This window comes from Eublepharis macularius, chromosome 16, assembly GCF_028583425.1.
Source record: "Eublepharis macularius isolate TG4126 chromosome 16, MPM_Emac_v1.0, whole genome shotgun sequence".
Lineage (NCBI taxonomy): Eukaryota > Metazoa > Chordata > Lepidosauria > Squamata > Eublepharidae > Eublepharis > Eublepharis macularius.
In genome coordinates this window covers 32,639,458-32,663,594 of record NC_072805.1, presented here as the reverse complement: position 1 = coordinate 32,663,594, position 24,137 = coordinate 32,639,458, and the positions used below count along the sequence as shown (strand labels likewise).

Sequence of the window (24,137 nt, the reverse complement as noted above, 5' to 3'; positions counted from 1 at the left end):
TTATTCTCCAAAAAGGTGCAAAGATGAATGATGCTACAGTGATCATTTGCAATTGGATTGTCTTGTCTACACTGGAAAATCCCTTTGGGAATGATTGCTACAGCATAAAGATAGCACAATATCCAGTGATGTTATGAATGTAGCCAACAGTAGCAAATCAGATGACAGCATTTCCAATAGCATCACATAAAGGCAGAAAAAGTTGTAGAGCCATATTGCTCCACGCAAAATTCCCAAACAGTAACAGTATCAGCATTAATACCTTTTATTAGGACCAAAATGACATACAACTGACAGCTTGCGCAAAGTTTTGTGTCAATCTGATTGGTCTTAATAAAAGGTATTAAATGGATTTCGATCATATTAAGGTATCGGACATTTCATGCTTTGAACTGTCCTGCAAATGTAAAAGATGCCGGCCTACATAATTCAGTATACTCCAAACTGGCCTCTGATCTTTGGGTTGTGTGTACAACTTGTGAGTTGCACATGTAGCATGCCACAAAGCAAAGAGCAAGCCTCCAGTCATTGGGAGGCATTCTGTCCTGATGCCAAATTTGATGCTTAATCAGACCCACTCACGTCATTCCATACTACAAAACATCCGGTCTCAAATACTAGTCCCAGAGGAAAGCAAAATACTGTACCGTCCTTAAAATTGTATTTCCTGTGGTTCTCAAGACTGCAGCCCAGAGACTACCTGCCCTGCCTAAACAATACACTTACTCAATTTCTCTGGATAAAATTGCTGTGTGTTCTGCACTCTTAAAAGTACTTGTATGCAACCAATATCACACCAACCAAATTCGACAGCAAAGCTGTATCCTCACCTTATTTTTAAAAGCAGCCATCTGGCCGTGCAATTTCTCTGGCCTGTAATACGAAGAGCCATTGTGAACTGCAAGCCGCACGTCGGCCTGTCTCCCATGCACATTCGTCACACTGAAAACAAGGACATTGTCACGAGGGACGGAGAGGACTCCTGCTAGCAGGTCCTTCAACTTGTCGCATCTGCTTTCTTCAGGCTCATCTTTCCTTATGAACTCTTCTGCAGTTGTGTCTGATATGGAAAAATATTTTAACAGCAAAACCAAGGAAAGGCATGTAATTAACCCGTTCCATTCAAACTTAGCTAAAGAGGTCATTTCACATTTTCATGCCATTTACCACCAACAATGTACTCAGCAAGGAGCCACAGCCAACAGCAATGATTCCAGTTTGGGGGGAGGGGGGCTGGAAAGAGAACTACAGTGGCTTTCCTCTACAAAGCACACCATCCTCGTGTCCATGTGTACACACAACTAGGGCTTTTTTTCAATGGGAACATGGTGGAACGGAGTTCCGGCACCTCTTGAAAATGGTCACATGGCTGGTGGACCCGCCCCCTGATCTCCAGACAGAGGGGAGTTTAGATTGCCTTCTGCGCAGTGGCACGGAGGGCAATCTAAACTCCCCTCTGTCTGGAGATCAGGGGGCGGGGCCACTGGCCATGTGACCATTTTTGCCAAGGGCGATTTAAACTTTAAAAAACGCCCCCCTTGTTCCAGCTGACCCAAAGTGACGTCATTGTGCAGCCCTGGGTTCCACCACCTCTTTACCGAGAAAAAAAGCCCTGCACACAACCCCTTCGGCAGGAGGAAGGGAGCATCTCTTTTCTGTATCCCTTTAAGCCCTAGCAACACTGGCAAAGTTGAATGTGGCAAAGCAGCCATCGAGCGGCACCTCAAAGACGAACGACATTTATTCCAGTATGAGCTTTTCTGAGCTGCAGCTTTCTTCTTCAGATACGTGAAAGAAAATCACACTGGAAGTCCTACTTAAAGGAAGATTACAACGGGTGAGAAGGCAGAGGGTGGATTCTGCCATGAATCTTTCAAGGGTAGATGGGAGCGGGGAGATAGGTGTGACTCTCGTGAAGAAGTTAAACGTAACCTGCAAGAGGAGATACTCTGCCCAGCAGGCACCTCTCCCAGCAAGAAACAGGAGAACATACCAGAGGCCCCAGCCAGGGTGGATAAAAATCAATGATATTTTTTAATAAATCCAAAAAATCGAATTTTGTCATTTAAATCGGATGTTTTAATTTAAATTGGCTTTAATAAAATCTATCTAAGGATAGATAGAGGAAAAAATCTATCTAAAGATAGTTTTCTATTTAAGATACATTATAGACCAAAGGTTATCATCATGAAATAAGGATTAGTTTTTAATTATGTAGCATGAGGCTCTATATTCATGCAATGTTTAAATTTTTTGGTAAACGAATTCCATTAATCCACTCACAATGTCATGCTCTTCCAGAGGTTTCTGTAAGATGATTGGGCAATTTTTCTATCTAGGAAATAGCAGTTTTACAATTCTCAAAACCGTGAATTTGTGTCTGCAGAGATCGCGTCTCTTTTTCCCAGCAAAAAGGTTATAAAATAAACATACACAGTTGAGAAAAAGGCCTTAATCCCATTGATCCTTTGCAAATCTTTGTACACAGAACCAACCCCTTACCTCTTAAGTGCTAAGTTTCAAAAATTCAATGAATAGAAGATTGTTGGGAGTAGAATAGACCTGCCCAAGAACCTAAGTGTGAGGAGTCTTTATGTAGGAAAGAATGAGTCTGTCATGTCTGTGTATAGCCATGCCATGATTGTTTGGTTGTTATGTCACTGATGTCACAGTATGCTGAAGTTACACTGCCTTAATGCTAACCTGATGTTTTCTCTCTTTAGCCATGTTCTCTCCATATTGTAATTGTTACTTTCCCAGACCCAGACCAGGCCTCATATTACCTCACAGAAATATGCATCTCCTAGTTAGAAATGACCTTGGGTTGTCTAGATACCAGCTTTGCTACTTTGCCCAGATGCTAGGAACGCATTATTGTGTACTGGATGTTTAGCTATAACTTAGAAGGGTTCTCACAGGATCCATGCTGAGTAGCAAACCAAAATCCTGACAGTTGTTTGAGAGCAGGAAAATCAAGTATAACAACACTTATCTGCTTTGCCTTGTCACTTCTACCAAGCTCCGTGATGGAGTTCAGACCTGAACTGCAAAGATCCTAATAAAAGCTTTTCTTCTGGAATCAATGTGTGTTCACTGAATTGGGGCTGAGGGACCTACCTGGCAGGAACTGACAGAGTCTTTATGTAGAAAACCATGATTTAAATTTAGTCTTACTGACTAGTGATTTAAATCATGATTTAAATCAATTCGATTTAAATCAAATCCACCCTGGCCCAACAACACTGCAGTTGCCTCTGAGGAAATCTCCACTTACTCACAGGAGCAGAAGGGTAGTCTCTAGAAGATGACAGGTAGTAGACTTTGGAAGATTCACCATCATGCCAACACCTGATATCAGCCTTGACTGTTCAATCTGTGGTTCCCTGTCAAGCATCCTTGCGCAATACACTTCTTTGCAAACATGGTCCCATTCATAATACTTTTTTAGAGTAGGTAAAAAGGTAAAGTCTTATATAATCTTAGGTGGTGGTGGTGGAGAGTACACTCAAGTCATAGCTGTCTTATGGCGACCCCTGGTGGGGTTTTCAAGGCAAGAGACTACCAGAGGTGGTTTGCCATTGCCTGCCTCTGGAACCCTGGTCTTTGTTGGGGGTCTCCCATCCAATTACTAACCAAGGCTGACCCTGCTTAGCTTCTGAGATCTGACGAGATCAGGCTTACCTGGGCTATCCAGGTCAGAGCATAATCTTAGGTATATATACCTTTTAAAAAATAACATATGAAATGGCCCAACAATACAAGGAAACCACTTCTATGACATTTTTCAATGTTGAGAAACCTCTGTTCCTTGAAGCTGTTTTCTGAAGCCAGTCACAGAAATAAGATCTCTAAAGACTCTCTTAAACATTTCAGCATTTTAAAAAACATCTTTTGTAAAGTTCACAGTTACAAAGCTAAAAACAAACAAAAACAATGCATGTGTCGGTAAATACTGCTAATTGCTGGGAATTCAGAAGAACTATGAATAGTAGATGCTGCAGTGAGCGCAAATGGATGAATGGGTGTGCGTGCACAAAGGTATTGACCCTACAAAAAGACTGCTTCCTACTTGCTCTCTGTTAACCTCCCCCCATATTCCTTTTCATATCTTGATTAAAAAAAAACCCAAATGATAACTACTTACAAATTCAGCAAAACCAAAAAACCCCACACTAGAAAAGGCAAAACGAAGCAATTTGAAGAAATCTTATGGTGAATAGCATAGCTACACAGAGTTTGGCCTCTTGATAATACCTCTTACATATAAGAGTTTTTCAAGTATCGTAGCAATCAGGCAGAACTGATAGATGAAACTAACCTGCCAGGCGTAGCGTTGCTGAATTCCGAACGGCTTCATGTCCCAGTTCTTCGACATGTATCTGCACAGTGGCTGTAACATCAGGCCAGACTCCATCTGACACCCTGATTTTCATCTCATATGTTCCCTGAGGAGCATTATCCACCATTACCAGGGAGCCAGTCCTTTGATTCAGCCTGAAAGATCTAAAAGCGTAATGCACACACGCACACACACATATACACACCAAATCAATACAAACCTCATGAACGCTTCACCTCAAAAAAAAAAAAAGAGGCTATTCTAGCATGTTCAAATCTTTTGGTTAAAGCATCTTAGGATAATGTTTTCGAGAGCCACTGTGTTGTGCTGGTTTATGGCATTGGATTAGGATCTGGGTTCGAATAGCCACATTTCCATGAAGTTCATTGGGTGACCTTGCTTGGACCAATCATTCTCTACACAGTCTAGTCAAATTCTACAGAGCTGTTTTGAGGAGAAAATGAGAGTGATCCACGTACACTTAATCTGGTGTAGTGGTCAACAGCAGAGGGACTCTAATCTGGAGAACTGGGTTTGATTTCCCGCTCCTCCGCTGGAAGCCAGCTGAGTGACCTTGGGTCAGTCACAGCTCTCTCAGAGCTCTCTCAGCCACACCCACTTCACAGGGTGATTGTCGTGGGGATAATAATGGCATACTTCGTAAACCAGGGCAATTTATAAATCAAATGTTGTTGTTGTTATTAAGCTCCTCAGAAAAAGGGAGAGGTTAAAACAGTCACTTTTTGAGCCACAAGTTCTCATTAAGACACAAGGAAGATTAAAATAGAAAGAAATGTTCTTTGCATTCTATTTTGCTTCCATTTTCTCTCCACAGCTTACTAAGGGTCAACTAGCATTGTCAAGATAAATTCTCTTAATTCCTCTTTCTTCATTTTCTCCATGAAATCCAATAATCTGTTTCTTTTCCTCATTTAAGGAATAGGGAGTTATTTTCTAATTAATCCCATTTTGATCAAAGAAAAGGAGAAGAGGGGCAGGTTCTGCATAATTTTAGAATTTTGCTCTGCAGGTGCTCAGAGGCAGGAAATGTCTTCCCAAATCTTCCCTTGCTCCTGCTAGAACACCACCCTGTGGTGTGTAACAGAAAACAACTGCAACAACTGAAGTTACAAAAGGGAGCACTGATTTCTCTACAAAGGGAAATCAAAGAGAAATTAAAGTTAAAGAAATTAAAATTAAAGAAATTAAATTAGAGAAACAATTGCCTGTATCTAAAAACTGAATTTCAGAAAAAGAAATTCTCCTTCCCATAAGAACGCTAGGGCCAACTCTGATGTCTTCTCAAGGAAGATCACACTACCAGGGAAGAAAATATCCTCTTGATGAATCCAGGTGGGATGCATGTATAGGAATAATACATGAAGATGAGCCAGCAGGATCTACATGATATTATTCTCTGGAAAAGGGCTCATTTCGAGGGGGAACGCACAGGAATGCAGTTCCGGCAGTTCTCCAAAGAGGTCCCATGTCAGGTGGCCCTGCCCACCTGACTCTCGGCCATTTTGGGCCTGGAATGGGGCCAAACCAGCCTGGATTGGATGGGTGACAGGCAGGGGAACCCTCCCCTGCCCAGCACTGACCCAATTTGGGCCATTTTGGCCCCAAACCAGGCCAAAAAGAGCCCAAAAGGGCCACTTTCAGTCATTTAGGGCCCCTTTTGCCATTTTGAGCCCAATTTCAGCCCTGAATGGCCAGGATTGGCTCCAAAACAGCCAGGATAGGTGAATCCTGCCACAGGGGGTGTGGCAGATGCAAATCAGTCATGGTAATGACACACTTCTGGTGATGTCAAGGGGTGTGGCATATGCTAGTGAGTTACGCTAATGAGTTCTTCCCGCTCTTTTTCTACGAAATGACCCCTGCTTCAGAAAAGCCACAATAAATTTTGCATTTCCAGTCCCTCACATATAACCCAACCACCTTCAGGATGTTTTACTCACACACATCCCATCATTCTTGTTTATGACAGGGGCTTTGGGCTTTGTGGTGCAACAGTATCTGCCATGCCCACATGGTGCTACATGGGCAGGCACTCCGAAGTACAAATGATGGACCAAGGATCCTGGCCTCAGTTTGGAACTGGGCTAGGTTAAACAAGAGTTTGTCCAAAAACACAAAATCCCAAACCCTAACAAATCACTTTTTTATTTCCACGCTCAATTCTGAGCTTTCCAGTTCTGAAATTGTCACCAGGTGTATCATAGGCTATACAAAATGGATATCCAGCATCCTGTGAGGACTACATTCCCCAGGGTGCACTGCTATCCTGATGCTGTCAAAGCAGCAGGGAGGGACAGGCAGGGAGAGGAGACTCTTTTGTCCTGCTTTTCAACTACTTCTGCCACCAGCCGGAGCAGAGAAAGTAACAGCACTAGTCAGATAAACTGGGGATGGAGAAAGAAGAGGAGGAGTTGGTTCTTCACTTTGGAGATGTCATTTGAGCCTTCAACCCCATAAGAGTTCTGATGGGACTGGGGAGCATTTCAATGAGATTCTTATTCTAAGCCTATAGAATACAAAACAATATCCCTAGGAACCACATCTCTTAAACACCTGAATACCTGTGACTGCTATGCTCGATTGGGCTTTGGCAAAAGTCCTCAACCTTGATGACCTAGGGGGCACTACCGGAATTTTGAGCACGAGCAGTGGTTTTAGGACCAATAAAAACGGCTGCCATGAGCCCAACCACAAAGACACTGGGAGAACCCACCGAATGTCAAGAGATTCCAAGCTGAGCATCCCATCGCAGACGCAGCTGTTTGCAAATGGGTACTCCCTGCAGATGCAAAGGTGATGTATTCCGGTCTCTTCTGAAGCTGCTCCAATGAAATGGAGAAAAACCACAAATGGCTCTTTGCTTTAAGGAGATGCTTTGGGGAAGAAGCACGTGGGCACTAAGAAACACAACGGCAGGCACCACAATGTCCAATGGGCACTGCATTGGAGATCAGTCGCAGAGCAATCCTAAGGAGAGTTACTCCAACCTAAGACTACTGAAATCAATGGGCTTAGATTGGAGTAACTCTTCTTAAAATTGTACTGTCGATTATGGCTCCTCAAGCCATGTACTCATATGTTTAAGGACATTCATGCATCCGATGCACATTATCAATGGGAAACACTCATACGAAATGAGAAGCCATTGCGAGACCGGAATCCTATATTAGGCCCTCTTCATAGCTTTGGTAACAGCAAGGTAGATCTTTGGCTTCACTCCCAAGTGTTTATCAGCAAAAAAAAAAAATGTTTGTGGTAGAATAGCAATGGAACAAAACCATTCCCAGCCAACGACAAATGCAAAATACAAGCTTAGGAGACTGTCGTTTCTGTGTAAAACAATAATACCAGCTTTACGCATCTAACATGTGCACAAAAAAGCATAAGAAAATAATTACAGGAGCATAAATATTAAATATTACTGAGCTTGACACAAATACAATCCTCACTTGTGCATTTTTCCTTCCAAGACAAATGTTTTATTGTCCCAGTCATCCCGGTCTGGTGCAAACACTTCCCCGAGCCCTGTTGTTGACCATTTTCCTGTTGAGATAAATTATAATAAATCTGCATTAATTTTTACCCCCACCCTCAACGAACTTTCTATTCCTCAGCATTTATTGCCTCATTTTATCATTTTTATTGCTGCCTAGCTTTCAAGAAGGTTATGATCCAAGACATTTCAAGTAATGCAATTGCATATAGCCTGATCTTTCATGTAAGTGCAGCAACAAGGGTAGACTGCAAATGTGACACGCAAGGACCAAGCAAACTCTTTAAAACATAGATTTTTGTATCAAGTTAGCCCCAACATGTTGAATAAATGCAGATAATAATAAGATAATAATATAAAAATAACAACTATTACTACTGCTGGCTTCATACCTAGTCCCTCCTCTAGTGGATGAAGGCCCTTCCCAGTTCTGGACAAAGCCTGTTTCCACACAGAAGTTTCACTCTGGTTTGGTATCCAAGCCATAGCAAGTCTTTTTTGGAGCATCCACACAACATTGTCCCTAATCATCCCACTTCTGTGTTTTCCCCCTCTGCTGCCATCTTTCCCAAACTTGATTTGGTACGATCTTTTGGGAAAGACTGTAGCCGAAGCTCCTTTGCAAGCTGTGTGGATGGGAAGGTCTCATTTCTGTAGGTCCTAACCACACCAGCACCATGCCACCACTCCCTGCAACACCAGGGGGCTTTTTCAGTCTTCGCACAGTGGGGATTCTAACCTGGGTCTGACACTCAAACCACTCCACTGCACTGTATTTCTATAGTGCCAATACACCCAAAGTCTATGTGATACCTACCTCTGTGTGTGTAAACAAGGATTTCTTTATGGCCAGCTTCATGACTGTTATCGTTTTCATCACCAATAGTAATAGTCAAAGTGTTCGTAGAACTCATTGATGGGTTCCCACTATCAGTTATAATAACGGGCAGGTGGAATACCTTTTGTTTCTCTCTATCAAAAGACCTCAAAGCAGTAACCGTTGCTGTATTATTTCCATTGTCGGTAACAGAGAAATCCAAATTGTACCGATAATCCGGTGGCACAGAAAACATAAACGGTGGCCCGTTGCCATCACTGTCTGGATCAAAAGCCCATAGCAGATTGGATGTAGGGGTCATATAAACCAGCTGAGGTCCTGGCGTATTTTCCCAGATCACAGGCATGTACAGTGCCTCAAACCTTGGCCCATTGTCATTAACATCTAGCAAGTCAATCAATATTGTAACACTTCCAGTTTGGGCCGGAAGACCCTGATCTGAGGCCTGTACAATTAAACTATATTCCTCGGTGACCTCCCGATCCAATTCTTTCGCCACTGCCACATGACCTTCTTGGTCTATTGCAAACTGCCCATCAGGATCCGACTCCAACTTGATGGAATACCGAACGTCCCCATTCAACCCTGAATCCTCATCGACCGCTGTTACCGTGGCAATGGTAGTGCCCACAGGTGTGCTTTCAAAGAAAGGGCTCAACTGGACAACCTGAGAACTAAAAACAGGGCTGTGGTCATTACAGTCTTCAACTTCGATCAAGCAAAAGGCAATACTGTAAAAATCCAGATCCTCCACCTTAATCGTGAGATTATAGTATCTTTCCTGAGATTGTTCATAATCCAGACTCTTTTTCAGCCTGATACTGGCACGCTGCCCTTCTTTATGGCTTTCAATGTAAAATTTCTCTTCTGGGTCTCCACCAATAATGCTGAATGTTAAATCGGCATTTTCCCCACTGTCTCCATCAAACGCCACCACTTCCAGAACCTCCGAGTTGATGGCGCTGGTTTCAGGGATTACAGCATGCCAGATTTCTTGTGTGAAACTAGGGATGTGATCGTTGACATCTGCAACCCAGATGGTGGCCGTACCTGTTCCAGTCAGTCCTCCTCCATCTTTGGCTTCAACACTAAGGAAGTATTTCTCGGCCTTCTCTCTGTCCAACATTCCTCCTGCTACATAGATGTTGCCAGTTGCGGGATTGATTTCGAAGAAGTCTTCCTCAAGCTCGTTTTTCACATTCTCAATTATACGGTAACTCAAAATAGCATTGAGACCTACTTTGGAGTCATCCATGTCTACAGCTGGCATCTCCATGACCAAAGTATTGTCGGGGGAATTCTCAAAGACGCTCCCATTGCAGTCACTGGGCATACACGTGAACCTTGGGGCATTATCGTTTATATCCCAGACATTTATAACTACATCTGCAAATCCAGTGAGCCCTTCTCCCCCTTCATCAGTTGCCAACACAACGAATCTCCAAAGGGCTCGCTCTTCCCGATCTAGCATCTTCTGGGAATAGATGCTGCCAGTGTTCTCATCTATTGCGAAGACATCATCTGCCCCATGTCCATGTAAGGAATATCTTATATCGCCTCCGTCCAGGCTACTATCAGGATCATTTGCTGCAACCTAGAGAGTGAAATTAAAAACAAATCAATCTAATAACCACAGAATATAAATATTTGGCATATGTTCAACAATACGGGGATATATACATTAAACTACAGAGAGGCAGAGCAGATAGCACCTTTATGAAGAGGTGACACCAGCATCTTTCAGATGGGATCTGCCAACCCTGATATACTCCCACAAATGCATTATGCGCAGAACACATCGACGAATATATCCAAGAGGACAACCATCAGTGAGACAGTGCCTCCACAAAACAGCCTGAATTTACTTTTCATCCAAAAAACACCTTCACAAAAATTGAACCCTGTAGGTCCCTGGAATCCTTGCCGTGACTAGTAACCTGTGCAGCTAACGTAATCAAGATTGCTTATTACGGAAAAAAATGAAAACTTTGCATAATCTTGATGTCCCTCATAGGGAACTGAAAAGATACATGTGCAGATAAGCGTGCCTGTCAAGTCCCCATTCACCAGCAGCCTTATTTAGGAACTGCTTCATTTATGAGTACCTGCAATATGAAAGAGGGGGTCCCCACAGCGTCCTTTGCATCCAGCATAATCACGAGATGTGGAAGCTACTGGTGCCACTGCAAGGTAGCCTATACTTTCCCTCCACTATGCCACAGCTGCTGACAAGTGAAGAAGCATTGCCACCTCAGTCCCCTACCATCAGTGCTGGGGACAGATCAGGTCTCTCCAGGGGTCATTTCATAGAAAAAGAGCTGGAGGAACTCATTAGCATAACTCATTAGCATATGCCACACCCCTTGCCAGCACCAGAAGTGTCATTAGCATAACTGATTTTCATATGCCACACCTCCTGATATCACCTATCCTGGCTGCTTTGGACCCAATTCTGGCCATTCAGGGCCGAAATTGGGCCCAAAATGGCAAAAGGGAGCTGAAAATGGCCGAAAAGGGACCCAAAATGGTCAGGATCAGGTTGCTGCTGAGTGGGAGAGTGATCCACCACCCGTCAGAGGCTCAATCTGGGCTGTTTCAGCCCCAATCCAGGCTGAAACAGGCCCAAAATGGCCGAGAGTCAGGTGGGCGGGGCCATCTGACATGTGACCTCTTTGGGGAACTGCCAGAACTGCGTTCCTGTGCGTTCCCCGTTGAAATGAGCCCTGGGTCTCTCTTTCACCAGCATGGGGCTGCAAGCTTGCAGATCCTCCGCCCCTTCCAGAGACGAGCAGCAATGGGCAGAGGTAGACGGGAAGCCAAATTGACAATTTCCCCCTTCCTCCCATCAATGGGAGAATGTAAGAATATAAGAGACCTGCTGCACCAAGTCCATCTAATCAGTATCTTGTCTCACACGCAAACCAATTCATTCATTCATTTGCTTGCAGTCAACGACCACTGACATATATTTACAACACGAAACTTGGCTATTAGCCTGAAGATAATTGAGTTTTCATCTATTAAAAGTTTCTCCAAACAGGCCTTATCCGCAAGAACTGCACAGGTAAAACAACGGGGCATAGAGGCCAAGGCCTTCCCCTGAAGTTGCCTCCTGGCACGGGCAGTCAGAAGTGTACTGCCTCTGAATGTGGAGGCTCTCTTTAGTCACCATGGCTACTAGCTACTCCTAGACCCATTCTTCATGAATCTAATCCCATTACAGCTGTCTATGCCTGAGACAGTGAATTCCACATCTTCATCATTCACTGTGTAAAGAAGTATTTCCTTTTGTCTGTTCTGTATCTACTGCCCTTTGGATACCCTGGAGTTCTAGTATTTTGGGAGTGGGAGAAATGTTCTCTCATGGGTGGCTTGTGTTCCTTCCTTGGCTTGACCTGTTGCAGCTGGAATGGCAGCAGGGACTAAGGCTATCTTTAACAGGCCTTGTTGTGTTGGATCACGCTCAATCTATTTTTGGTGAGCATACCCAAACGTACCTGAAGAACAAAGACTGGGAGACCATCTAGTTCCTCGATCACACTTCCATAATATTCACTGAGAGCAAACACAGGCGCTTCATCGTTTTTATTGATGATGTTAATGATCGCAATGGCATAATCCTCCCACTTCCCGTCGGAAGCCAAGAGGTGAAGTTCATACAGCTGCAATTCTTCGTAATCCAGCGGTTGCGCAATGAAGACGACGCCTGTTTCTGGTTTGATGTCAAACACTCCTCCAGCATTCCCAGCTGTTATCTGATACCTTAATTTTGCATTGGCACCTGAAAATGCAACAACAGTGTTTTTATATAAGGCAAGGTTACATCAATTAGGCACTCGTATGAATTCCTTAAGAGCATTCAAATCCAGATTTCGTATCACTTATGCAAAAAAACTATCATTATTAATCATAATTATTGCTTCTAACCACAGTCCTCTGACTTAATCACACCAATGTATTTCATTCTTTATTAATATCTGCTTGTATTATTAAAGTTCCATTTCACTGTCAAAGGTTTTTTTGGCAACTGCATATAATTAACGAATAAGAGCAGGGCATTAATGCAAGGTTGCATCTTTTAAATAATGCACATGCAATATAAAAATTGAATAACACCTGCTCCCTGCTTTCCACATACATCCCGACCCACTTCAAGCCGCTCTGCTGGCACATAACGGTCACAAACATTCTAGAACTTTCAGGGACAGAATGTTCAGGGACCAATAGAACGTTGACACACAGTACAGCTTCCCATGCCTTGGTACAAGGTAGAGAAACAATGCGCTGTCCTAACTACCTTTTGAAGCAAATCTTTTTTCAAGGTGTGCATCTTGTCTTACCTGTTCAGGGTCAGCTTTGAAAATGGGGCCACGGCTGTTGGGATTTTAGCAAGTGTCCTACGTTCAGTCATGAAAGAGTTAAATTGTTGATCTGTTTGTTTCGTTCGATAGTTAGTTAACACAGGACCACTTTTGGCCTCGGAGTAAAAGTTCCCACCAGAAAAGGGGGAAGTATTATACTTAATGAAGAGATCTAGGATCCACCATTGGGTAACCAGTTTATTGGGGGGCAATTAACTAGCAGCATATACTAAGTTTTTATTGCTCACTGTTCATTCTCAGTCTTTGTCCAGTCTCTCTTCTCTGCTACAGAGAACTGCTGTAGCACAGTGGTTCGGCTGTGACTCAGCACTGGTTCAAATCCAACTACTGCCCTGAGTATTGTCGAAGGCTTTCATGGCCGGAGAACGATGGTTGTTGTGGGTTTTCCGGGCTGTATTGCCGTGGTCTTGGCATTGTAGTTCCTGACGTTTTGCCAGCAGCTGTGGCTGGCATCTTCAGAGGTGTAGCACCAAAAGACAGAGATCTCTCAGTGTCACAGTGTGGAAAAGATGTTGGCAGGTCATTTATATCTACTCAGGAGGGGTGGGGTTGAGATGAGTCATCCTGTAAGAGTTTCCCAGGGTGTGGAATGCTAATGGCAGGAGGCTTCACTGTATCCTGAGGAGGTTCTTTTGCATATGGATTGGTGCTTGATGTGCTAATCTTCTCTGTAGGGCTATTGTCGAGTATAGAGTGTTTTGTTAGCCTGGTGTTTTTCAGAACTGGAAACCATGCTCTGTTCATTCTTAAGGTTTCTTCTTTCCTGTTGAAGTTTTGCTTATGCTTGTGAATTTCAATGGCTTCCCGGTGCAGTCTGACAAAGTAGTTGGAAGTGTTGTCCAGTATTTTGGTGTCCTGGAATAAGATACTGTGCCCTGTTTGAGTTAGGCTATGTTCAGCCACTGCTGATTTTTCAGGTTGTCCAAGTCTGCAGTGTCTTTCATGTTCTTTTATTCTTGTCTGGATGCTACGCTTTGTATACCGAAGGCCTGATCCTGATCAGACCCATGGGGGTGGGGGGAGAGGTAGGTGATCTTCTCTCCCTCCCCCATGCTTTTTCAAGTGTTCAAACAGCCTGTTTCTGTACCTGAAAAGGTGAGGGGGGGAAACAAGATCGCCTGGGGGGGCCCTGCACCGCAGATCCATTCAGGATTGGGCCCTTGCTGCATTTTTTAACTCTGTCAAACTCTTCTATAAAATGGTGACAGCAACCATGGATAAAACCCGATCTGATACTAAGTCCCAGTGAATTCAATATTACTAACTTCTAGATAAGGTTTTACAATAGAAGCTTTTGCGAGACACAAAGCAAAGCAATATGAGGAATTACCAAAGCTTCTAAACCTGTACAAACAAGTACATTTATGGCTGAAAGAGAAAATTTCAGCTTGCTGTTTTATCCCTATGTTGATTCTTTTTATTTGCTTGTCCTCGTAGCGGCAGAAAAAAGTCCAAAATGCAGACAAAACACAAGAGGCTCCAAATCAATGCTTACAGCAGTGTTTTTCCTCCCCGTATTCAAGTCAAGACACAAAAAGGAATACCATCAACAATGATCCCCAACATATAGCCCGTGGGCACCATGGCACCGACCAGTAGGTGTCCTGTCTCACCCATTAGCTTCTTTGACAAACCACCTCTTCCCAGAGCAGACCACCAATCCTGGCTTTCCTCCATCTCACTGAAGCAAGAGATACTTCGGAAGAATCTGGGATGTACCATCTTCATGTCTGCAGGGAGCACTCATTTGAAAACAGTTGCCTCCATCATTTTGGGGATGCGAAACTCCTAATAATGTGTGGAGCCTTTCAACATAGCCATTTTGTGACTGGTTCCACCCACCCCGTGGCAGCCATTTTCTTGTGCTACCCACTCTGCCTAATGACTAACAGGTATATTGTGGCAGCAACTTTTTCATTATCTTACTAATTCTTACTATCATTGTGTAAAGCAGGCCCATATTATTATTACAGGCAGGAAGGATAACGGAACAGCATCTTGCCTAAAGCTACTTGTGGTCTTAACTAAAGTGAGATTTAAAGAAGGAAACTATAGGCTCATGGCGAATCCTCTTTCCACTCCATCAGCTCTTATTCTTTCGATTTAGAAAGATGTTTACTCTGTTAATGTTACAGAATCCTGTTGTCTTTAGAAATAATTTTCGTAACTCTACATCCAGCTTCTCCTCTGTTTTGAGAGGGATATACTGAATAATGAACATGACATTGCCCCCCCACCCCACTGAACTGAACCTAATGCATGGTCTGCCATAAATAGAGTTATTTGGCATAAGTCTCACAGGCCTTTTATAATGCTCAGAACCTGTCATGCTCAGACAGACTGAAGACTGTTTTTTTAAAAAAAAGCAGAGAGACATATGAGACATTTTCTTTCCTGCTGCTGCTCAAATATATCTCCCCACTCCTGAAAAAAAATTACTCATTAATATTTCAGATGCCGCTACTGGGAATTCCAGAGATTTACCTTCGTCTTCATCATTAGCGCCAACAGTAATGACAGTCGATCCCACGTCTCGGTCTTCATCTATGTTAACTTCATAGACACTCTGGGTGAAGACGGGTTTGTTATCGTTCACGTCACTGATAAAAACACGCACGTAGGCCGTGTCTACAGAGACGGGGAAACAAGAGATTAAAACACTCAGCTGTGCTCCTTCTGTCAGCTGCAATTCCTTAAACTGTCTAGCCAAACGTTAAATGAAGACGAATAACGCAGATGATACAGAAAAACGAAAAACCCTTAGGGTTGTGGACGATTTATAATACCTACATTATTCCAAAAAAGAAGAAGAGGAAAAGCACTTGGGTATCAAATGAATGTCACATCCAATTTGTTTAAGCAGATAACATGTGTGTTAACTGACACCTATTATGACAATTGTCTAGTCATATTGTAACTTTCCTGTCCTGAAGTCGACAGCGTCCAATTTTAACTCTTCTTTTAAAAACGCAGCCAAGTCAAATTGCTAATCAGATTACCTTTTTCTTTTTATTAAAATGTTGATCTTTTCTGTAGCAGTGTGTCATTACTGACCATGATGGTTTGAGCAACTCCTCCACAAGATTGCTCATGCAGTTCACAAGCCCTGCATAGATACGGTCCTGTGTAAAAGCTTATGCATGGTGGTAGATGGCTCATGGAACTGTGTTTGTTCCAGGCTTACCTAAACTCTAGATATTGGATATTGCACTGGAATAAGGACCCATGCATATATGGCTCAATGCATGGAAGCCGGACTAGAAAGATTGTCATCTTTCAAAATCAGACGGGTACAAATCAAATTGACTTAATTACATATGTTCACATATAGCCCCTTGAACAGCAATATTAGTCTACCTTAAGTATGGGGCAACATGAGCGCAACCCCAATCCACCACTGCGCACAAGCTCTACCCACTTAGGAAGAGCCCCACCCAAATAGGAATGTATTTCATTGTGTGCCTCCAGATGGTAACTGAAAGGTTCTTTTTACTATTACTACAACTACTACAATGGCCAATTACCGATCTCCAATTTCTTCTTACCAGAATTTGGCTGCCCATGCTTTCCAGGACGAGCCGATTCCGAGCCATCAGTCGATTTGACTTCTAAGAGGTACGATCCTTTCTTTTCCCTATCAAACACAGAGGTAGTATAGATTGAACCCGTTTTAGGGTCCAAGCGGAAAAATGTATAGTCTCCACTGCGGTCAGGTAGCAGAGAATAACTGATCTGAAAGATAAAAGGAGACACGGCCTACAATGAATCTCGATATGGGTGGGTGGGTTTGTTTTTCCCACTGGGCAGGCTTGAAATGGGGAATAAGTAACCGGCAAGAGCACATTGGCACATATCCCCCCACCAGCCCAAGGTTTTCTGAACCCACTCTCTTTCTCTCCAGTCTCCAAGGGAGGAAGGCAGCCATACTGCCTTGTGTTGTACAGGAGAAATGACACCAAGTAACCTCCAGCAGATCTCGAACCAAAGCTGGAATCAGGGAGCAGACGCCAATGCCCACATATTCCCCATATGGTGTTTATATGTTCTCATTGAATTATTACATATATACTTTATTTTAAATATGTCTAATGTTGAAATCTTTTAATGTTTGACATCTGCCACCTTGGAGACCTTATTTGAGTGGAGAGGCAACACACAAATGCTTTAAATGAAATAGAATTTTAAAATAAATAAAATAGGGAAGTCCAGGGAGGCACACGAGCACCTGGCTGGTGGCAGCACTTGCCCTCTCCCCTTGCATGGAAGAAAACTGCCGACGGCAGAAGCACAGCATGAGACTAGGAATAATAACAGTAACATTTAATTTATATACTGCCCTTCATGACAACTTAAAGCCATACTCAGAGTGGTTTACAAAGTGTGTTATTATTATCCTCATGACAAGGTGGGTGGGGCAGAGAGAGCTCTGGAAGAGCTGTGACTGACCCAAGTCACCCAGCTGGCTTCAAGCAGAGGAATGCGGAATCAAACCCAGTTCTCCAGATTTGAGTCCTGCTGCTGTTAATTGCTACATCAAACGGGAAAGACTATGAATCCTTGCCCAATCCTTGCTACTGCAGGCGGCAGCGGCCTCTTGGGTTTATCAGTGGCTACTATTCATGATGAAGACCTACTCCCTCCAGTACCAGAGGCAGCGTTCCTCTTTTTATCAGTTGCTAAGGAACACAGGTGAGCAGATGCTGTTGCAATCATATTGCTTGTGGGTTCCCTAGAGGCAGCTGGTTGTCCACCGTGCTAAGAGAATGCTGAACTAGATGACCCTTTAATCTGATCCAGCTTGACTCTTCTAATGTTCTTATGGGTCAGGGAAGCTTGGAAGAAAGGTTGGCAACCAGTCAGTTGGCTGCTGAGGATGGTAACCCTCAACACTGACCCTGGTCGTAATTCTTAGCATCACTGTTCACAAGGTAGCTTCTTAGACAGGTTTCCACTGTTGCCGAACACAAATTCAATGCTTTATTTATTTTTTGCACTCACCTTGCCATTTGGACCAAGGTCAAGGTCCGTGGCAGAGACCTGCAGAACTGAAGTCCCGATCTCTGCTCCTTCTGTGACCGAAGCTTCATAAACAGATGAGGTGAAGAAAGGGACGTTGTCGTTGACATCTGAGAAATTCAAACCATTGGCCTACATGTTTAACAATTAACGTGCTTAAGTTTTACTTTTATAGAGATTGCTTTATCTGGAGGACTCCAGACGTCTTATGCTATTAAAAAATAGTAATAAGCGCAATTAAGATACTGATATTTTATTTATGAAACATCTGATTGTGCTCTTTGAGTGCCAAGAATCAAACTGAAAATCTCTCATCTGCTATCCTGAAACTTTTTATGATGTCTCTAGACAAAAATTGGTTGCCTGCTTGGGTTAGACATCAGGAAACCTACCAATTACCTTTCAGTCTTTGTACTAAATGATAGACTTCCTTTTGTAACTGGTTTAGGGGCAAAATATGCAGGGCTAGATATCAGTATTAGATTTATCTTTCTTGACGTTACCAGCTGTAAAGGTCACTACCAGTTCACATGTATACTTAATATTGATGGTTTTGCTGGATGCACGTTTTCTGATATGTTGTATCAACAGTTGCAGAGTCATATTAGTATTTACAGTGCAATCCTAAGCAGAGTTACTCCACTCTAAGCCCACCGACTTCAATGGGCTTAGACTAGAGCAGTGATGGCGAACCTTTTTGAGCCCGAGCGCCCAAACTGCAACACAAAACCAACTTATTTATTTCAAAGTGCCAGCACTGCAATTAAACCTGAATACTGAGGTTTTAGTTAAGAAAAAACAACTCATACAGTTGTCCCAACTATTTAACATCTCTCTCTCTCTCTCACTCACTCACTCACTCACTCGCTCAAGAGCCACGACTGAAAGTAAAGCAAGTTAAATCAAAGCAGTTTGCCCTTCTTTAGACCAGCAGCCCTGCTTGCAAGCACTCTCTCTCTCTCTCTCTCTCTCTCTCTCTCTCTCTCTCTCTCTCTCTCTCTCTCTCTCTCTCTCTCTCCCCCTCTCTCACTCGCTCAAGAGCCACAACTGAAAGCAGAGCAAGTTAAATCAAAGCAGCTTACTCTTTTTTAGAAAGCCAGCCTCAGCAGCCTGGCTGCTGCCTCCACTTCCTGCTGCTAAAGAGACGGGCAGCAGGGAGGCAGCTTTGAGGAAAAGGAATCTCGTGGCCAGGGCCAAAACCCATGTGATCTCTGCTCAGAGTTACTGGAACGCCGTTGCAGGCGTTCCCCCTCCAAATGAACCCTGGACCTAGTGATCGGCAACTTGGCTTGCGTGCCCACAGAGAGGGCTCTGCGTGCCAGCTGTGGCACGCATGCCATAGGTTCGCCATCGCTGGACTAGAGTAACTCTGTTTAGGATTGCACTGTTAGTCTTACATGCTTTTGGCATTTAATCTAAAGAATACTGGGTCACCTTCAACTATTTGTGATCCGATTACTAAGCACTGTATAACCAAATGCCTAAAAAGGAACTTGAGTCAACCATAATGCATTTCTAATTTCAGCAGCCTGAAGCAAGTATGAAGAATCAATATGCAAAGTCACTGTGAAAAATTCAGATTAATGATTTACAATGCACATATTAAGGCTAGCCCAGAAGCCAGCTTGGGTGTTCTCTCAAACAGCATCTTATTCATTAAAAGGACAGATTGCAACTCAAGGTAGAGCTCTCAAGGTTGTTTATAACAGATAAGACAATACTATCTAATTCCAACGGGCAGCCCTACCATACAAATCAAATGATATGGAGAGGGTAAAAGTTTCTGAAAATCTTAAGGAATCCCCTAGTTTGCTGAGAAGCTTAAAACTGGCAGTTACAAAAGGTTTTTTAAAAAGCAACAGTAAAAGTAACAGTAAAATAAAAAAGTTAAAGTTAAAGCAGTAAAAACAACAGTAGTGTCCGTATGGGAGGGAAGACAGCATGGTATAGCCAGATTTTGGAAGCTAAGCAGGATCAGTACTTGGATGGGCAACCACCAAGAATGACTCTGCAGAGGAAGGCACTGGCAAACCACTTCTGCTTCTTACTTGCCTTCAAAACCCCTTGCTGGGGGTCGTCATAAGTCAATTGTGACTTCATGGCACATACGCACACCCAAGGTCTGCACATGTAAAAAAAAGGTAGGGAGTGGCCAGTGCGGGGAGGGGCAACCCATGGGCAACAGTAGGCTTTCCAACTTTGGTTTGTGAAATTTCTGGAGATTTGGGGGTGGTGCCTCAGGAGGGCAGAGTTTAAGTAGGGGAGGGAGCTCAGCAGACATGTGATGACACAGTGGCCGATTCCAGACGGCCCCCTGCCTTGCGAAACGTCACGCGTCGTTGCGCGTCGTTGCGCAGAAAACGCGAAATATCGCGTTTTCTCGCGCGAGTTTTGCGCGACATCGCGATATTTCGCGTTTTCTGCGCAACGACGCGCGACGACGCGCGACGTTTCGCGAGGCAGGGGGCCGTCTGGAATCGGCCAGTGTCTGCAGCTTGGGTTTCTGTTTTACTTTTTAATTTATTTTGTGGTTTAGACTACCAGCCTCCAAAGGAAACCAGTGGCCCCTGGGTCTTTCCCGCTGCATTTTTTTTAACCACCCAAAGCTTCTAAGCAGTTTTCAAAGGCAGCCCGATGTAAAGTGTACTCTAGTAGTCAAATCTGAATGTGGATAGCTGCCGATTAAATTGCGTCAATCAAGAAAGAGCCACCGCTGGAGCAGCAAAAGAAGTTGGCTGAAGGGAGAAGACCAACAAACACCATCTCATGGTGTCAGGTGGGTAGCCATGTTGGTCTGTAGTAGTAGAACAAGGTTCAGATCTGGTAGCACTTTAAAAACCAACTAAATTTCAGGCGGCTGAATGTGGTGCCTTCCATGAAGGTAGTTTCAGGTGGGTAGCCATGTTAGTTTGTAGTAGGATAGCAAGTTTCAGATCCAGTAGGACCTTAAAGACCAACTAGATCTCACGGTGTTGGATGACAGAATTAACGGATAATTCTTTATAATGGCCTAAACTGAAGACTGATCTCTTGAATTCTGGCTTCTGAAAAGACCCTTTGCCATCCTGAGGATGTTAACAAATCCTTAATAGCAGCTACTGAGGTGTTTAAAACATCCTCCCTGTTTGGTGACAGATGTGGTGTTAAGAAACACTTGGATCCAATCCGTTTAACCTATATCCTTATTTTCTAAATGTGACTGGGCCGTAAAAATAGAACTGAACAGGCACAAAAAACAGCAGGCCGCTAAGGCAAACTGAGCAATGTTCACTGAAAGCCAACAGGCCCCTCCCAAGGAATGCCAAACAACACTCAAAATTTGTTCATTTCTTCAGAAGGGAATTCCAAAGCTATGGATCAGCCAAAAAGTAACTTCTCTGTACGACAGCGACAGAGAGACTGACAGCGCCTTCTAAGCAGAATTACACATTCTAAACTCATCAGCTTCAATAGGCTTAGGAGACCGTAACTGCTTAAGATGGCACTGTAATTATATTCAAGTGGACAGTCAAGATTTCAGCGGGCATCAATGGATTGAGGAGTGAAAGGGGCTCTCCTAGGTCAGTAATTTGCTTCTGGTTGTTACACCCAACCATTATAGTAGCATCACTCACCTGTCACGTTAACATAGACCGTTGCAAAAACAGCTAATGGTACTGCGGCAACATTCTGGGCCCGAACTTTCAACAGAAAGGTCTTGGTAGTTTCATAATCCAAAGGTTCAGCAACTAGAATAGACGCGGAACCATCCTCTCTGTTTGGAGTCAAATAGAATCTGACAGGCATGTTGGTCTCTGGAACCAGTCCCTCTTCTAGACTGTATGTTATACGTGGGTCGCCAAGGAGAGACGTGGCTTTAATTGTCTGTGTTTTAAAATGTTCACAGAATCAAATTACTATTGTTTTTTAAAAAATCATATACAACACCCCTCCCCCCAAATAAGAATCCCCCTTTCTCCTGATAGATGGATGGAACATCTAACTCAGTTTTGTTAACTCAGAGCCAAGCTACAAGTGACGCCTGACACAGGTTGGACACTTGTCAGCTTCCCTCAAGTTTTGATGGGAAATGTAGGCATCCTGGTCTTGCAGCTGTAATGGAGAGCCAAGCTGTAAAACCAGGGCGCCTACATTTCCCATCAAAACTTGAGGGAAGCTGACAAGTGTCCAACCTGTGTCAGGCGTCACTTGTAGCTTGGCTCTCAGAGTAGCAACAGATCTCTAAACAGGTCAGAGACCCACTGTGGTTGTACTCGTTAAAGTGTCAAAGTAGGATCTGGGAGACCTAGATTCAAATATCCACTTTGTCGTGGATGCTCAATGGGTAACCTTCAGCCAGTCACACATTCTCAGCCTAACCAACCTCACAAGGTTGTTGTGAGGACAAAATGGAGGAAAGGAGAACAATGTAAGCCACTCTGGGTCTCCACTGGGGTGAAAGGTCGGGTATAAATGAAGTAGGTAAATGAACCAATTCTTCAGTCTCTCCCAGAGTCTGAGATCATTCAACTTCATGTACAAACCTGAGGCCTCACAAATGTCAAAGACTGCTGCTCTAGAATCTTCCTGTAGCTGAAAGCATTCTTGTCAGGTCTGTTGCCCACAGCTCTTCCATATTGCTTGCCTGATGTATTTTTCCAGTAGTGTTTATGTTCACAGGAGCAGCCTGGTTCCCGAGACAGCCTTATCTAGGATGGCTCACCACAGAGAGACCTTGAGACAACTCCTTTCGCTTTTCCACCTTCTGTACTTGTTGGGTAGACACCGAGGGTGGGGGCTGGACGAAATGGGTGATATACTGTAGCAAGCACTGAACACGTCATTCTCAACGAGAGATCTGTGTACAGCCAAAGCTGCTTTTAGCCTTTGGATTATCTATGGACACTTGTACTTTCTGAATATATATTCTCTCAATAAATAACCTTTGACTCAAGAGACCTTGGATTTCTTGCTGCAAGGGGTGGGAGATGAAATCAGAGTATCCTGCTTTCCACAGACTGACAATTCTCAGCTACAGTCATGAGGCTTTAAACAGATACGGTAATAACATAATATTCAATTTATATACCACCCTTCAGGACAACTTAACACCTGCTCAGAGTGGTTTACAAAGTGTGTTATTATTATCCTCACGATAATCACCCTGTGAGGTGGGTGGGGCTGAGAAAGCTCCGAGAAGCTGTGACTGATCCAAGGTCACCCAGCTGGCTTCAGTCGGAGGAGTGGGGAATCAAATCTGGCTCTCCAGATTAAAGTCCTGCCGCTCTTAACCACTACACCAAACTGGCTGGAATCGGAAAGAAGGAAAATTTGTTTGTCCTCTCCAGTGAGGATACAAAGCAATGGTTTTATACCACAAGGAGGGCAGATTTAAGTTAAATGAAACATAAGGCAAATAACAATTGTCTTTCATTAGAAACCCCCCAAACTTACCACAACGGATGTATCTCTGGTTGTATTCTCCGGAATGACAACTTCGTAACTGTCCCTTTCCCACTGAGGGGGCTGGTTTTTCGTACTGGTGACAGTAACTCTAACCTCAATCTTACTGCTCCTATTCCCTCCATCCATTGCTATGATTTCTTCAGTTATGAAACTCTTCTGAGGCAAGAAAGAAAAGAACTACTTTATCAGACAGCAATTTTTACGATAAACATCTCTACCACTACTTATATCATCGGTTCCAAATTTTGCCAAGTGCGTTCAGACTTTTATTCTGGGACAAGTTCCTTTAGGAGGAGGAATAAAAGCTGGTAATCAATGGGTCTCCTTCTTCCGTAGGCGAACGTCCTCTTGTTATTCAGCCCATCTGTTTGGAGACTGAAGAGTTTCTGAGCTGATGTACTAAGTTCTCTCTGCTGAAAAGCTGCCTGGAGATCTCTTGCCTATATCCAGCAACGTATGAGGCTGACAGCTTTAAGTAACTGGAAAACTCTACCATAGCAAACAAGACTGAACAGAGAAATTTGAACATAGCTGTCAGCAGTGAGCAGCTCTTCCCAGCCACTATCATGCATCAAGAGAGAGTCCAGGCACCTACGAACCTCC

General features: G+C 43.5%; 1 protein-coding gene across 1 annotated transcript in view; it reads right to left on the bottom strand.

Annotated features, from left to right (window-relative positions):
* Window positions 1–24,137, bottom strand: part of LOC129343883 (neural-cadherin-like) — a 95,843-nt gene that overhangs the window by 30,246 nt on the left and 41,460 nt on the right. The window contains exons 12-21 of the mRNA XM_055000266.1: window positions 23,523–23,690; window positions 21,704–21,953; window positions 18,072–18,199; window positions 16,619–16,805; window positions 15,558–15,701; window positions 12,189–12,472; window positions 8,671–10,285; window positions 7,810–7,903; window positions 4,319–4,503; window positions 831–1,060 (exon numbers count right to left, since the gene is read on the bottom strand). Of these exons, the coding sequence (XP_054856241.1) occupies window positions 831–1,060; window positions 4,319–4,503; window positions 7,810–7,903; window positions 8,671–10,285; window positions 12,189–12,472; window positions 15,558–15,701; window positions 16,619–16,805; window positions 18,072–18,199; window positions 21,704–21,953; window positions 23,523–23,690 (3,285 nt within the window). The remainder of the gene's footprint in view (window positions 1–830; window positions 1,061–4,318; window positions 4,504–7,809; window positions 7,904–8,670; window positions 10,286–12,188; window positions 12,473–15,557; window positions 15,702–16,618; window positions 16,806–18,071; window positions 18,200–21,703; window positions 21,954–23,522; window positions 23,691–24,137) is intronic.